General features: G+C 62.0%; 1 protein-coding gene across 1 annotated transcript; it reads right to left on the bottom strand.

The window, feature by feature from the left end:
* Positions 1 to 3,182: 3,182 nt before the first annotated feature.
* EXOC3L4 (exocyst complex component 3 like 4) lies at positions 3,183 to 15,584 on the bottom strand. Its single transcript, XM_006216889.4, has 12 exons — positions 15,445 to 15,584; positions 10,584 to 11,008; positions 9,115 to 9,766; positions 8,105 to 8,216; positions 7,757 to 7,879; positions 7,288 to 7,388; positions 6,972 to 7,052; positions 6,573 to 6,687; positions 5,920 to 6,039; positions 5,681 to 5,833; positions 4,874 to 4,995; positions 3,183 to 3,692 (listed from the first exon to the last, which is right to left on the bottom strand). The coding sequence occupies exons 2-12, from the start codon at positions 10,990 to 10,992 to the stop codon at positions 3,485 to 3,487; spliced, it is 2,196 nt and encodes a 731-aa protein (XP_006216951.1). The 5' UTR covers positions 10,993 to 11,008; positions 15,445 to 15,584; the 3' UTR covers positions 3,183 to 3,484.
* Between the last annotated feature and the right edge of the window lie 452 nt (positions 15,585 to 16,036).

Below are 16,036 nucleotides of genomic sequence, written 5' to 3'. Positions count from 1 at the left end.
CTGGCTCCTAGCACATCTGCCCACGAGAAGCCTGCGCTGCCACCCAGCAGGACTTGATTCCCCCATCCCCAGAGCTCTGTGGATCAGCCCTCGTCTGATCGCCATGCCCAGCACAGGCCCACTGCCCAGCGCTCCACACCGACTGGCTGGGGAAGGGCAGTCTCGCCAGGGTGGCCCCGGAAGGAAGGGGTCAGGGTGTCCAGGCAAGGAAGAGGGACGGCTGTGCAGAACGGAGGTGACACACTAACTGCCACTTGCAGAGCGCCCTTGGTGCAGGGATCTCTATAGACGGTCTCATTTTCCCCCAGGACCTCCCTGGCCTGCTAGCCACTCTCTTCAGCGAGCCTGAGGCTCAGAGGGGAAAGGGCCCAGGTCACCAGCTGGAGGAGGGCAGCACTGAGACCTGAACACACATGAGCATGGTGTGGCCCCAGGGCTTTTCCAGCATGACACACTCAAGCAGGGGCTGGGTGATGAGCCATAGAGAACACAAGTCCCAGGTTGGGCTACAGTGGACCCTCAGGTCCCTTCTGTCACCCCAGCTATCCTTGGGTCAGTAGGTTGGCGTCATCCTGTGCACAGACCTGAGCATCCTGCAGGTTGGCCTCTGCCCCATCCCCTAGCCTGGCCTGGAGTCCCAGAAACATCTCAGAGCAGCCTCTGCCTCAAAGACCCTCAGGCTCAGGACCAGGGAACAGAGGCAACCCCCAGTCCACGAAGGAGCCCCAGGAAATGTGGGCACTGGGGGAAGCCACGCTGAGCTGAAGGAGGAAGAGCAGAGAGCCAGGCAGGGGGGAAGAAGGTGGCCAGGCAGAGGAGGGAATGAGGTCAGCTGGTGGGGCCCAGGACCCGTGCTCTCGGGGCAGATAAGGTATTCCCCTCCATTAGAGGGACAAAGACACTGGGCAAGGCCACCCCATCCCTGGGTGCTGACAGGGGCTGGCACATTCCAGAAACACACACACATGTGAACACACACACACACACACACACACACACACACACACACTTCCCTATCAGCCAGACAACCTGGTGAGTGAGGCCGGAAGCAGCTCTGAGAGCCAGCCCCTGCCCTCATGCTTGTCTGGACAACAGGATGGTCAAGGAAATACTCTGGCTCTTCACAAGGCCTTGCAGGATCTGGTGGGCAGGGAGGGTCCTGAGCACAGACCCCAGGCCTGGGGTAGAAGGGCTAGAGGCCAGAGCCCTGGACCCGAGCCAGCCCAGGTCCCCTGTCCTCAGCCCACCCTCCAGTCCGCAGCCTCGTTGACTGTACCCTCATAGGAGCTGCCCGCTGGCCTCCTGCTCACCCCAGCTTGGCCTTGGAAGCCAACTCCCCCCCGGCCCCTGCTGGGCTCCCTGGAAAAAACTCCTGGGTACACGTACCAGCTTAGGCGCGGAGGCTTCTGCTGGGAAAGTCCTGACTTTCTGTCTCTGGGCCTAGAAACACTCAGGAAGACGGCCCTGGGTCGCGGACTAAATCCTCCCACTGCAGCATGAAGGAGGCTGTGCAGACCGGAGCCTCTCCCCAGCCTCCTCCACCCGCCGATGCCACCTTCCTCGGGATTTGCTGACAGAGCCCCCCGCCCCCGCAGCTAGGGTCTTCTCAGCTGTTTCTTGCAGACCATGGCCTGGCCAGGCCTTTGGGAACACAGAGTCACAGGGGGCCGAAGCCTGGCTTTACAACAAGCTCTTACTTCACTCTCCCCAGCCTGGGAGGCACGGCAGCACTCCAATTTCACAGCTGGAAAAAGAGGCACAGAGAGCTGAAGAAACCTGCCTACAGCCTCATGGCTGGAAAGTGGCAGAGCTGGGGCCGAATCCCCTTCCACCTCTGCAGCCTGGCGTAGAAACCAGCCCCAGGACCCTCAGCCTGCAGCCCAAGGGCTCAGGCAAGGCTAGGCCTGTCAGGGTCAGGGTCAGGACCAGGAGCTGCAGGAGGGGATCTTCATGATGGGTCTGAGGCTCCAATGTGGGGTGAGGGATCAGGAACTGCCTGGGGAGAACCTGGACAGGACCAAACCAGACCAAGTCTTCCCATACCCCCACCCAGCCTGAGACCCTCACCCAGACCACTGCCAGCCACTGGGGTAACATAGAGGGGTCAAGCTGACCTGTCAATCACTTGCCCCTCCCCAAGGAAAAAACGTCCCCCTGCTATCCTTCCCCTCCACCTGGCTGTGAGCATCCCAGGCTACCTGTGTTGGGGCCTGGTGTGGGGCAGTGCCCACCTCCATCCTCTGCTGGTCTCAGTTTCCTGGCTGACACAAGGACTGCTTGTCAGTGTCAGGGTTCACATACACCCCACCCCCACCCCCAGCCGGGAGCTGGGAACTGTAACCTCTCCTCTTCCCTCCTCTTCCTCCTTCCTGCCCCTCCCATCCCCCCCCCACTGAATTCCCCACTTAGGAAGATCTGAACACTCCCTTGGCCCCCTGCCTGCCCCAGGCTTGGCCCCCAGCTCAGGTGCACCCATGGAGGGGGATGCCCCTGCACCCGATCCCACTCCCCTGTCTCCCTGGGAAGCCAGAGATTGCTAAAGCAATCGGGTTTCCCAGCAGCCCCTCCCACAGGCTGGAGCCAAATTTCGCTCCGAGAAATTTCAGGGCTCAGAGCAGGGTGCAAATTGCAGTTGGTGGTCAGTGTAAATTTCAGCGCTCAGAGAAGGGTGAGGAGGGGCTTGTGCAGGGGCCACTGGAGCAATCTCCTTGCAGCCCCACATCCAGAGCCGAGACCTGCAGGGTCAGTGCCCCATACACACACTTTCACTGCTGAGAAGTCCCTCTCATATCTAACCCAAATATCTCAAGCTGCAGAACTAGCCTAGGCCTTTCGTCTTCTCTCAGGGCCCCAGGCCTGCTTAGAACAGGACAGAGCGGTGCCTTCCCGGGCTGGGTGAGGCTTACTTGGCACATGAGGTCAGTGGACCCAGAGTCCCAGGGTGGAAGCCCGTTGTGTTCTGCAGCCACAGGGGTGGGCCTTTCCAGTTCTAGATGGACCTTGGTCTCCGCAGAGGTACAGTGGGCAGGAAAGGACATCACCAAACAGAGTCACTACACAACCTTTTGGCTGGCCTCTGGGTTCATGGGGACCCAGACCCCCTGCTCCAAGCTGACTTGGCCGTGCCCCTCAGGGAGACACCATTTTAATTCATGTTTATTTTAAAAATAAGTACTCTGTTCTTCACTTTCAGATTGGGGTGGTGCTGGACAGTTAGGCAGAGAGGCCTTCCCCAGTGGGCAGTGTTGAAGGGAACTTCCGCCCCCCAGACACTCCCCACAAATGCCTGGAATGCCTCTCTTGTTGCTGTTCCTCTGGCCAAGCAGCCATGCATGGCTGAGGATGGAAGTTCCATGACACGGGCTTTAGGGCTGGGGGCAGGGCTGAGAGTGCTTCCCTGGGCTCCTCGCTGGAGGCTCAGTGCCTGGGGGAAGGCGGCTGACCCTCCAGCCACCACAACCCTCTCTAAGGTGTCGGCCCCCTCTCAGGCCCAGGAGCACCAGAGACAGGTGATCAGCACATCAATGGAGGTGGGCACCTCAATCTCCTCGAAGAGCACGTGGCCCCCAGCAGCCCCGGAGCCCCTTGCCTTGGCCACAGCCCTCAGCAGGGCCTGGGCATGCTGCAAGAGGCGCTGGTTCCGACGGCGGCCCAGTCGGCGCAGTGCTAGAATGGCCAGCACATGGTCCCGCCTGCAGAGACATGTGGACCCTCACTGCAGACCCAGCACCTCCAGTGACACCCCAGACTCCAGGGTGAGGGGCACCCCTGGGCTCAGGTTGGAAGTGTGAATGTCCCCAGCAATCCTGGAGCTTCGTCTGAAAGAGGCTGAGAATGAACCAAGAGGAGCAGTGAAGCAGAGAGGGGAAGGGGCAAGTCCGATGGGGCAAACGGCTATGCAGAGGTTCAAGAAACCATGGAGGATTGCAGGAGGGGGCGATGTGGCCACTGTGGGTGGTAGGGAGGTGCATCCTGCCGGGGCGTTGGCCGACCTGGGAAAGGAGTCAGAGTCTCTTCTTTGAGCACTGTGCAGGGAGCCACAGGCAGGCAGCAAGGAGAGAGGCAGCTTGGGAGTGGGAGGCCGTGCCCAGGGGTGTGCGAGCTGACCCCCTCATCTCGAACACCCCGCAGGGCTTGAGCCGCCACCTCTAGAGGCTAGGGAGGGAAGGCCAGCCAAGTGCAGGAAAGCCCCGAGGGGCCAGAAGGGGAACCTCAAGGCGCTTCGAGGAGGGGCCACTCCCAGCCAAAGCCAAGGAGAGGGCGGGGCTGGCCGCAGGGAATTCTCCCTGGGGGACGGCGGGGCGGGGCGGGGGTGCGGGCGGGATGGGGCTTTCAATGGCCTCCCCATCCCGGAATCTCCAAGGCCATGGAGAGATTCAGGTTGGGATTTCCACGGGCACAATGACTCACCGCCCCCCCACAACACACACCCCAGGATCAAAGCCTCCTTCTGGGCTCGGCTCCGGGCCTCACGAGAGGGCTTTCTCTCGGAGGTGGGGGCCGCGCCTTCCCCGGACTCAGGGGGCCCCGATTCCCTTCACACACCAGGGGTGGGTACGTGTCTCCCCATCCCACCACAGGACTGAATGAGGACGGCAGGGAATAGATTTCAAGAGAAGGGCAGCGGGGATCCCACCGGGTCCCCCACAACCTGGAGGTCAGGGGCCCGCAGGTCGAGCTGCGCCGCTCACGCGCCTGCGCACACAGGCCTGCGCTGGTCAGATCCCCTCCCCCCGACGCACCCCCTCCCCCCGCAAGCTCCCTCGCGCCTCCCTCACGCTCCTCGCCTGCCCACCTCCAGCCACAGGCACCCTTCTGAAGGCATGAATTCTCCGTTCCCAGAACCCCGCGGCGCTTCTAGAGGGGTACGGACCTGATGTCGGGGTAGCTCGCGATGAGTGTCTCCAGGTGCCGCTGGATATCGTCTTTGTAAGTCTCGCCCAGTATGTCAGCCACGCACGGGATAGCTTGGCCCAGCCACGTGGCCTCAGAGCCCTACGGAGACAGGGAGACGCGTGCAGGGCGGGCCACTCCCCCCACCAGGAGCCCCCCGGCTGCCCGTGCCTGCCACCCCTGTTAGTGCACCGTTGAGCCCTCCTGCAGCACCCACTGCGCCCGCCTCCCGCACCGCGGAAGGGGAAGCCGGCCTGGGCACTGTGGACTCAGTTGCAGCACAATATTCATCTTCCCTCCCCACGAAGCAGCACAGAGGTATCTTCCAGTGTGTGCTCAGACTGGTAAACCTAGGCCCAGGCCAAGAAGTCCCACTTGGAATCATACAGCGAGCTGGGGACGACCAGCCGCCCAGATAAAGGGGTGTATGTGTAGGGAGGAGGTGCCTCGGTCAGGGGTGGAGGGGAGATCTTCCATAGTCCCCGCCCATCAGTTGGGGCTGCGACCCTCCTTCCTTCCCAAGGCACTCCGCAAACTGCATGCAAAAGTATGGTCCCCAACAGACCCTGCCCCAGCTATGCTGGACTCCCAGCACTCTCCCTCTCTCCCTGCCAGTGGGGAGTGGGAGAATCGCTTCTACCAAAGCCCTACCCGGTGTGAGGGGGTGTTCTCACAAGGGACGAGCGGAAGTGAGAACGGGGGGGGGTGCTAGTAGAGGGTCCGCTGACTGGACACCCCCTCCCCCCCAAGAGGCCAGTGCTATGGGACAGTCAGATGATGCCCCTACCAAGCCCTGGAAGGTGTTGCCAATGGCCTGCGCCTCGAGGCCCATTTTCTGGGAGCCAGCCACCCGATCCAGACCCCGGAACCGCTCCTGCGGCTTCAGTGCCTGCGCCAGGTACTCACGAACCACAAATCGGTGCACCTCCTGCAGAGTTTCCTAGGTGGTCCAGGGGTCAGGGTCAGGGTCAGGGTCAACGGTCCCAACCCTAGGCTTGTCTCCCACCATGCCTCCCCTGGAAATACCTGCGCCTGGGGCGGAGCTACGTGCTCAAGGTGGCGGGCGAAGGTCAGCACCTTGTCCATGAGGGGCGGGAGCACATCCTGTGTCAGCCAGTCCCTGGTGCACAGGACCCTGAAGAGCGGCTGGGGGCAGAGGGAGTCTGGAGTCTTCTAACTGGGTGTCCTCCCCATCACCAGGCCCTCCCTTCGGAGCCCAGTGCCTAACTCCTGACCAGGGTGTTTCAGGCCAAGGGACAGTCTGTCAACAGGAAGAAGTTCTGGGGAGCTGACTCCCTTCTCTACTGGTACCTTGGTGACATCTCTCTCCTACCATCAATTACGTCACTAGGCCTTTCCCAGGGACTGCCGCCTCCAGGCCTGAGCCCCATGGGTGGCGTTTGAGTTTGAGCCTCTCGCCAGGCCTTGCCTGGGGAGTCCTGGGGAGGGGGTGCTTGAAGGGCTGGAAGAGGGGCTGTTCCTTGGACACACTCTTCCTGACTGAAGGAAGAAGGTAGGTATTTCCCATTCATTCCTGTTCAGCTGAGAACTTGTCTGGGTCTCCAGCCCACCCCCCAACCCACCACCCCAACACTGCCCCTGGGGTAGATGAATGCTGGGACACCAGGAGCACTTGCTGGGAGTGGAAAGTAGGGGAGAGAAGGGTCCATCCCCTTCACCTGAAGATCCCTCTGCAAGTCCTGGAGCAGCCGCTTCTGAAAGACGCAAATGGCAGCCACCAGGGGCTTCTCCAGTTCTTCAAAGCTTCCGGGGAACTTGGCCAGAAGATTGGTCCTGGGAGGGGCCAGGACAGGTGACAAAGGCAAGGGGGGACAAGGCTTGGTAGACAGCCATGCAGGCTGGGTGCCACACCAGCTCCATTCACTTAGACTATAATGTGAAGGGCAGCCCCTGGGGCTGAGTCAGGTGGAAGGACAGCGCTATGCCCCGGGAGCTCATTGTAGGGAAGGCCGCCAGAGGCCGCCGCGGTAGCCCTCTGCGTTCCGGTTCCCTGAGCTTGCGCGCCCTCTGCTGGCCGCGCCCCGCACAGCCCTCGCGGAGGAGCGGGAGAGACCCACCTGAGTTCTTCACAGGCATTGATGTTGGCGCCCAGGTGAGGCTCGCTTACCGCCTCCGACTCCAGAAAAGCCTTTTCAAACCTGGAAGCGGGATACGCAGAAGCCTTGGAGACCCTTTCTGGCTGCGCTAGGACCCCGTGTCCGACCCCCACCTCAAGCCCCACGCAGATCCCGGACCTTACGATAAGGCTCCCCCCTCCCACTTGTCCTAGGAGCTCGGACTCTGAGCACACAGGATGGGCCCTCCCCAGGGACGAGCACCGTCCACACCCTGGCCACTTCGCCCACCCCGCCCCCTCCGAGGATGCACTCGCACCTGGGCAGGAAGAGGCCAAGCGCCCGCGCGCAGATCCGCAGGGTGGTGGCCTCCAGCTCCGCGGAGATGGCGCCGGCAGCCTTCACGTGCTCCGCCACCAGCTGCAAGCAATGCCACGCGCTGAACGCGCGTCGGAGCCCTCAGTCCCGATGCCTCTACTCCCCAACCTCGTGGCCCAGTGACACCCCCAGCCTGCCCTGCTCTGTCTCACGGTTGGCTCTAACTTTCAGCGGCCCCAACCTGGAGGTCAATCCTCCCAACTTCCCACACCTACAGGGCCACCTGCCAAGCTGGGAGCTGTGCCCTGGCGCTCCCAGCCTCGCCATGCGACCCGAGGGTCTGTAATCCCGCCCCACGTGGGACCTCAGGCTCCCGTCTAGAGGGGAGAGGCAGTTATGACTGTATTTTATAGCTCTGGGTGTCCCCACTGCCTGAGGCCCAAACATGTGTCCCTCCTTCCGTGTCGCACCATAAGAACGTCCATGGACAGCGGGGAATGGTAGCGGCCCTGCAGCACATCGGGGACCTCGGCAGCCGCCCAGCGACTCTGCTCTAGCTGCAGGATGCCATCGAAGCAGCTTGCGATCTTGGTCTGTGCAGGTAGGAAAGGGTCCGCGGTTAGACCTCCCAGGATGGAGGTCCCCTACCGCCCGAGCCCTTTCATGCGCCCTCGGAGGCAAGGGCCACCATGCTGGGGCACAGGTCCTTGCCCGAGACCACAGGGTGAGGAAAGGCTCCAGCCAGGGCCGCAGCCGGCGCAGCGATCAAACTTAACCTGGACCCCGCCCTCTCAGGCCCGGCCCCGCCCCGGCCTTACCTCCAGGAAGCTGGTGTAGTCGCTCTCCAGTCGGGCCCACACATCAGGTGCTAGGAGCGGGGGCAACGGCTCCGAGGGCAGAGCCAAGTCCGGGGCGCCCAGGAAATCAGGACTGGAAGGCAGGGTGGGGCCTGAAGGTCTGGTCGGAACTCTGATGCGGCAACAGCAGCCCCCTCTCCTCTCTGGATAGGCTCAAAGCCTAACGCCATCAGCCATCACTGCAAGGCCCCAGTCTGGGCTTCTATTCACACACTCAGCCCCCAAGGCTTCCATGCCAAGCACCACCCCCCACCCGAGCTTCTGACAGCAAGATTTCCTGGCACTCCAGCAATCAGCTGTGCTGCACGAATGCAGAAAGATGGCTGTCCAGATTGTCAGATTGCCTCGGGAGTGACCTCTGCCCTCACAGTTGGGGTACACCCAAGACCGAGCTCTAAATGACCCTAAAACCATGCAGCTCGGGGACCAGCCACTATCCAGCCCACAACAGGGAGGCCCAGACAGGGGCGGATAGCTGTCTGAGGCCACAGAGAAGGTTAAGGTGCCCAGGACTTTGGTGCCCTCCTCTGGTTCACCCTTCTGCTGGTGGGGCTGTGGAGCGCTCAGGGAAGTGATTCCCCACCCCCATCACATTATGCAGAGCCCTGCACCAGGGCATCTATCCAAAGCGGAGAGTAGAGGTGATTCATTCAAATGCACGTTTCAAAATAGCTGGTGCCTAACTGGGCTCCCTGCCTCAGTAGCAACCCTCACTGGGATGCTTTCCAGCTTCAGGAACCCGCGGATGGGTGGCCCTTTAGGAAAACCCAGGTGGAAGAGCACCATGGTCTAGGAGGCAGAGGAAGGAATGTCAAAGGCTCCCGGGATCTCGGACGCCCCACACCAGCCCTCTTCCAGGGAGGAAAAGGAGAAAGGTGCCCTGTGCTCTTCAGAACAGGTTGCTGAAGACCACTCTGGTGGGCAGTGCCCGCCCTTCCTTGCCCTCCATGGCGCCCTCATCGGGGCCTCACCTGCTGTAGATATTGGCGGCCCAGTCCAGCAGCAAGTAGAGCTGCTCGCAGCCGCGGGCGTCGTGCGCGAGCTCCTGGAGGCGCTGGGCCACGGCGCCATGAAAGGCGCGCAGGTAGGCCTCCCAGGCGGGGAAGCCGGCCGCCGCATAAGCGGGGTGCACCTCCAGCCGCACCTTCTGCAGATCTTGGCGAACCAAGCTGCCAAGCTGCGCCAGAATCTGGGCCAAGCCGGATGCACCCTCGGCTGCCCCTAGGGCCTCCCCCACGCCCGCCTGCTGCACGCGCTCCCGCGCGCTCTCCCGCACCGAGTCCTCCCAGTGCTGGCGCCAGTGGCGCGGCGTGCTTAGAAAGTCGCCGTCTGCCGGTGGCTCCGGGTGGGCCTCCTCTTCCGCGCGCACCACACGGGCCAGCTCCACTAGCGCGGCCGAGTCCACGCCGTCCGGGCCCAGGGTCTCCCGCACGATGGCGCCGATCTCCGCAGCCAGTCCGTCGTAGTGCAAGCACACGTCCATAGCGCGCCGCGCGAAGCCCGTGGGGTCCTCCTGGAAGGTGCGCGAGGCTTTCTCGGCCACTAGCCGAATCTCCAGGTGCCGCAGCTGTTCGAAGGCCACCAGCAGGTGCCGCTCGGTGATGAGGTCGGCCACCGATTTGCCTTTTGTCAGGTCAGGTGAGAAAAGAGGCAGTGAGGGGGATGCCCCATGTAGGCCTGTTGGCCCTGATCTGACCCATCCGGAGCTGGGCTGCCTGGCCCCAGGGCTCCACTGAAGGCCTGCCCTGGGAGCAACAGCCCAGCTGCCAGAATGCTCCTTGGAATCAACTTTGAAGAGGCAGAACCCCCAGCCCCAAGCCTGGCTGAAACAGCAACGGGACCAGTCCCTGCCTTCCCTGCTCTGGCCCAGACATTCCCCCTGCTCCCACCCCTACCCCCAGCTCTACTGAGCTGGACCTGGTGGCCTCAAGGGCAGTCTTGACCGCAGATCCAATGGAGTCAGAGCTCAGGCTGGGCATGTCCTTCCATGCCCAGGCTCCTGCTCCAGTGTCTGACTTCAGCAGTCCTTGCTGTTCCCTGCTCTGGGCCAGCCTCCGTCCCCTAGAAGCCCTCTACTTACATCTGCACTCCCGCTTCAGGGCCCAGCTCCAACCCGTCCTCTCATGGGCAGCCCCCTGACCCCGCCTCCCAGCAGCCGTGGCTCCCAGGTACCCTTAGTGACTCTGTGATCTGAGAGGGACAGTGGCTGGTCCACCACTCTTGTTTGGCCAGGAGCCAGGCTGGAAGCCACTTAATTAACCTCTCTGAGCCTCCCTTTTCTCATCTGCCCTTGTGGACAGGCTGGAAGAATCTAGCATGCAGTTGTGCAGAGGCAGGGGTGTGGGGTAGCTGGGAGGAGAGCCTGTCAGGCAGCCTGGGCCCCACTGCCCTACTTTCTGGCCTCGGTTTCCTCCCCTGCTTAGTGTTGTGAAGCCCTCACCTTCCAGTTCCTCAGGCCCCACCCCGGTGGACGACTGCTGGCTGGCACCATCCATGGCCCTTGAGGGCACCTCCTGGCTGTGGGTGGCCCCCGATGCCACCATGGTGGCCCGGGACTGGTCAGCAGCTGGGCCACGGCCTGGGGCACGCTGTAAAGTCCGCAGTAGGAAGCGGGAGCTGCGCCTGAGCAGGCCTGGGTCCTCCTCTGGGGCCCGGCCTGAGGCCCGCTGGCTCGCCCGCGAGAAGGCCCGCCGAAGGGTGCCCAGCCCAGGTCTCGAGCCCTCACGGTGGGTGCTGGGCGCATCCCCGCTGTTTGCCCGCCGAGCACCCCGAGCTGGGATCTGCGTCTCCGTAGGCTCCTTGGGGCTGTGCAGCTCCGGGCCAGAGGTCACGCTCCGCGGCAACGGCATCTTGGCAGCAGCAGAGCTGGAGGTGAAAAGGAGGCTCAGGAAAGCCAGGGTGGGGGTGCCTAGCCCTGGGGAGCAGACACAGAAACCCATGAGAGCCCTGGGGGCATGCTGGGGCCCAGCAGCTTGGTTAGGAAAGCTTTCCTTGGAGGTGGCCCGGGGCTGTCAAAAAGGAAGTGTCCCAGGCAGCTCCCATGGCTGGAGCTGTCTTTGTGCCAGGCTGCAGTCAGTGCCGACATGTAGATGGCTACCTCTTTCAGGAAGACTTCCTTGACACTGTCCGAAAGGGCCTCTCCAGGTACCCTCCCTCACCGGCTTTGCCAGGCCAGACCCCCCAGCAGAGTTGGAGAGGGGAACTGAATGTGCAGGTTCTGGGCACGGCCCAACCCGCAGCCCACAGTCCACAGGGCTAGGCCCAGCAACCACACCCAGGACTTCCTGGACCTTAGGTCCTGAGGCCTAAAATGCCCACCCCCTCCACAGCCCATTCAGCGACCCCCCAGCCCCTCAGCTCACCCCCACTCAGCCATCAGGCCTAACTGCTGCTCCACAGGGAGCTCAGAGACCCCCATGGGCAGCCACTTCGGGTGTCTCAGAACTGGAGGGAGGTGAGGTCTGGCCAGAGGGGACTGGCCCAGGCCACCGGGGACTTATCGGGGGCTTATCAGGGCCCTGCAGCCTGCAGGGAAGGCCATGGGAGGGGCCATGGTTCTATATTTAACCATGGGCTGGAGGTTCCCAACGCTGTTTCTCACCCATTGCATCTCCACCCCCCACCCACCCCCGTGTACTCTGGTTCCTGCTCCATAGAGGGTGGGCAGGGAGTCCCCAGGGCATGGGGGTGCGTAACAGGGGCTGCCCTGGCCCACCGGGAGCTCAGGGTCCTCACCACACAGGCTCCCCCAGGCTCCGCCCACACCCTACCGCTCTCCGTCCAGCCTAGCTGTGTTTGATTTTCTGGCTTTAGGTTAAACTAGGGGTGGGAGAGAGGAGAGAACCTTTTTGGTCTGCTGGGACCTGCCACCCACCCCACTGTGAAAGAGGGGTTGAAGGTGGGGGGGGCAGCAGGGTCTCACTTAAGCCTTGAAGAAACTGGGGCCAAAAGAAAGTCAGGGCCTGCTGAAGTAACTGACCCACCAGAGGCTGAGCCCCCAGCCCAACCCCCACGCCAGGTTCTCCCCACCACACCCCTCCCTGGACAAAGGCCAGGCTGGAACCAGCACCTGACCCTTGGGTGGCATTGAGGAGGAACGGCCTCCACCCAGGCCTCGGTTTGCCTGGGGTGGGATGACGCCAGGCTGGGCAGGGCCCAGACCCCTACCCACCCCTCATCCCCTCCAGCAAGATGTCTGTCCTGAGGTCAGACATGCAGGCGGTCCAACGAAACCTACCTTCCTCTCTAGAGGTGACTGAGCAGCTGGAAGGAGGCCCCAGAGGGAAGGGCAGGCCCGGGTGATTGATAGGGGCCTTATCAGCCCCGCCCTGGCCACAGGTCATTGTCCTCCCCTGGTGCCTGGACTCAGGGACCCTGCCCTCAGACCTACCCAAACATGTGGGGTCATTGTAACAGGAGGCATCTGCCCCCTCCACCCACACCCCTGAAGGCCCCTGGCACCCAGCAGGGGCAGGAATGTTGCTGAAGAAAGACATGCCAGCTGAGCCAGCCTGATGGTGCCCCAGGCTCTGTCTCCAGTGGGTGTGGGGAAGCACCAGCCAGCCAGCCTTGGTTGAGAAGAGCTGATGAGGAAACAGGCTCAGAGAAGGGCAGAGTCTTGCCTTAAGCCACACAGCCCAGGGGTAGGAACCCTGGACCATCTAGGTCTATCTAGGAACCCAGGAGCAGGGGCTGGACTCCCATGTCTCCCAGCACCAGCAAGCCAGGGTTGCTGCCCCAGAAACACTTTCTCCTGGCAAAGGGACCCAAGGTGGGACAAAGTTCTAGATGCCGGGAGTGGGGGTCAGACTTCACAGTCTCCCAGGAAGCCTAGAGGCAAATTCTGGGGGAAGGAGGGGCAGCTGGTGGCTGAGTCTCATGGGAGGTTACAGAGACAGAGACTTGGAGCCCACCCACCCTGCTCAACCACCCTCATCCCAAACCAGAGCTGCACCTGCATCCCAAACCCACTGAAGCCCCAGCTGATCCCTCAGCCTCCTGTGCCCTAAATCCTGTCCCCACAGCTTCCCAGTCAGGCTTGACCTTCATAAAGTACAAATCAACCCTGCCTTAAACCCTTCTATAGCTCCCCACAGCCTGGCATTCAAAGCACCTCCATCCCAGACTGAGCTATCTCCAGCTTCACCTCTGGGCCTCTAAGACCTGCATTGATCCAGCCTCACCAGCTGCCTCTTGCATGTCCAGCCTCCTAGCTTCTGCTCAGGCTGCTGCTTCTCCCAGCCTCCCCCTCTGCTCCCCAAATCTGACCTGAATTTCAGAACCTGGGGTGCAGTTGCCTCCACCTCTGAGGAGACTTCCGGCTGTGCTGTACCACCTCTCAGCTCATCAGGCGCAGGCTGTCCCTGTGGTGATGGGACCTCCTCTCTGGCCTGGGAACCTCTGTCCAATGCCCCCTCCTCATCACCCCAGAGCCAGCCTGGAGAAGGAGTGAACCATTGGTAAGGGTCACCCCCTTCCCGGGCTGGACTGGTCGGGTGCCATGCTGGTGTCTTCTGGGCGGAGACCTGTGGACTCCCTGCTGACTCCACCCTGGCCTCTGCCCTGTGCCTGCTCCCCCGCCAGGGGGCCTCTCTGGCTCTTTCTCTCTGTCCCACTGCCCTGAGTGTTCAGAGAGGCCCTGGCCCCTGCAGCTGGGACTCAGCACTGGCCGAGCTTCAAGGCCCCATGCTCTCCAACCAGGCCAACGCACCCACTGGCAGGGGCCGAAGTGCCACCCAGAAGACATGGCCACATTATCTGTGACCAGAAAGTCAAGCCTGGGTGTCTCCCACCACGTCCTACCCCCAGCCTCAGCTCCTGCCCTCTTCCTAGGCCTGCCCTCCCACAGTGGCTCCTTGTCCTTCCGGATATCCCTCAGTGCCCGTCGCAGCTCCCCACCTACCCTGGGCCTGGGCCGTCGCCCCACCCTTCACAGCTCCGAAGTGCCCACCTTGGGCAGGGGGTGCCTGTGCCCTGGGCCGTACCCTGAGCAGGACTGTGTCTCCCTCATACCTCCCCCCTGCCGCCCCCATCCCTAATCACAAGCCCTAACCATCCTCGTTCCTAAACCCCTTGGGTCCCAGCTCTTCAGAGCAACTGGGGGTGTTGCCAGAACATAAACCTCCCTAAAAACCCTTCCTTGCAAGATAAGATGCTTCTCCTGAAAATGAGGAAGAGGACAAGCACGTGCTCTCACTGTGCTCTTCGATGTTTGCCTGCAAGAACTGGTTAAGGCAGTAAGACAAGAAAAATGAGTAAGATACAGCATTGAGAAGGACCTGGTTTTTAAAATGTTGTTGCTAATAGGTGATATGATCTTCTGCTTCGAAACAGCTTTCCTATGCCCCAGAAAAGTCCATTTTAAAAAGGCACTTAAAAGGCTCCCCTTCTGAATAGCAACAAAGCACAAGCGCGCCCTCCACCAGCGCAGGCTGCCATCGCCCTCAGGAGAAGCACGGGCTCCTCCTCAGCTGGGCATTCGAGGCCGTTCCTAACGGGCCCTCCAGTTTCACCTCCCACCCACTCACTTGCCCTCTCTGATCACTCAGATGCATTCACCTCTCCTCCGCACCTTTGTACAGGCTGTTCCTGCTGTCAACAGTGACCTCACCCCAACCTTCTCCAGCTGTCAATTCCTTGAAGGCTCAGCACCAGGGGCTCCTCCTCCAGGAAGCCTTCCCTGACCATCTGAGTCCCGACCACGGTCAGCACCTCCTGCTCGGAGTCTGGTTCCTGCCCTGGGCATACCTTCTCCCATGACTGAGGGACAGGTACAGGGTCTGGGGCATCCACTCCTTGACCTGGTGCCCCCAGGGCAGGGAATGGGCCTGATGCAGTCCCCAGCCAGGGCTGGTGCGTGGCAGGTGCCCAAGGAAAGCAGATAACATAATGTAGGAGCGTAGGCCCAAGGCGAGCAGTCACTTCTGTGCGAACGGGCTTTGCGCATCGTTGTGTTGACGTGAGTGTGCCTCCCAGTGTGTGTGCTGCTTTTCCAGAAGGTGGGTCAGAGGGTCTGTGAGTGGCTCTGTTCGTGAGTCCCTGTGTGTCTGTCTGCACCTGCATATGTGTCTTTATGTCCGTGTCTACCTGCTTTCCATGTCTCTGTGAGTGTGCACGTATGCGTGTGTGCGTGTCTGTCTGTCCACTGATTTGAGCTGGCACTCTGGCCTGGGCTCTGAGCTGAGGCCCTTAGCCTAGAAGAGAACTAGCAGAACCAGAATTGTCCTCAGGCCCGTGAATCCCCGCCTACTGCCCACGGCAGTAGGTCCTCCTGCTCCACCTGCACGGACAGACAGACGTACCTGCTGAGTGCGTAGACGCTGGGCCCCAAGCTGAACGGGGCAGCTGGCAGGAGCCGGCCAAGCCGGGCCCTCAGAGCCGGGCCCTCAGAGCCGGGCCCAGGCAGTGGGGCCTCTGGAGCAGCCAGGGCGAGTGACCGACAGCTGGGACTTCCCAGCGAGGTCAGCACCCGCCTGCGCACACCAACCCACCCCCAGCCCCACCCTCCACACAGCCCCGTACTTTCACTTTCAGAAATGCTTCCCCCACTTCCCATGGCAGAGGTAATCTCTCCAACCTTTGATTCCTGGCAGCGCAGGGCTGGGGCTCAGGTCAGGGGCCATGGGAGGGGAGGGACGAGGAGGCTGCGTTCTGGGGGGAGTGGCGGTGAACACTGCCTGTCCCTCCTGTGGTCAGACTAAGGCCAGAGGGAGCAGGCGCCAGCTGGCTGGAAAGGGGGCACCCAGCCCACAGCACCCAAACCCAGAAGGACCCTTCCCTCCAGGGCAGAGTCGCCAGCATCAGGCTGGTCGCCAGGCTCATCCTGGGAGCCCCTGAGCCCCACGTGGTGTGGAGAGTCCAGAGGGCAGAAATGTGGGGCGGGGAGGGGACAAA

Source organism: Vicugna pacos, chromosome 6 (assembly GCF_048564905.1).
Source record: "Vicugna pacos chromosome 6, VicPac4, whole genome shotgun sequence".
NCBI classification, from domain to species: domain Eukaryota; kingdom Metazoa; phylum Chordata; class Mammalia; order Artiodactyla; family Camelidae; genus Vicugna; species Vicugna pacos.
The sequence above is the reverse complement of the archived record's forward strand: the minus strand, read 5'-3'. Positions and strand labels throughout refer to the sequence as shown.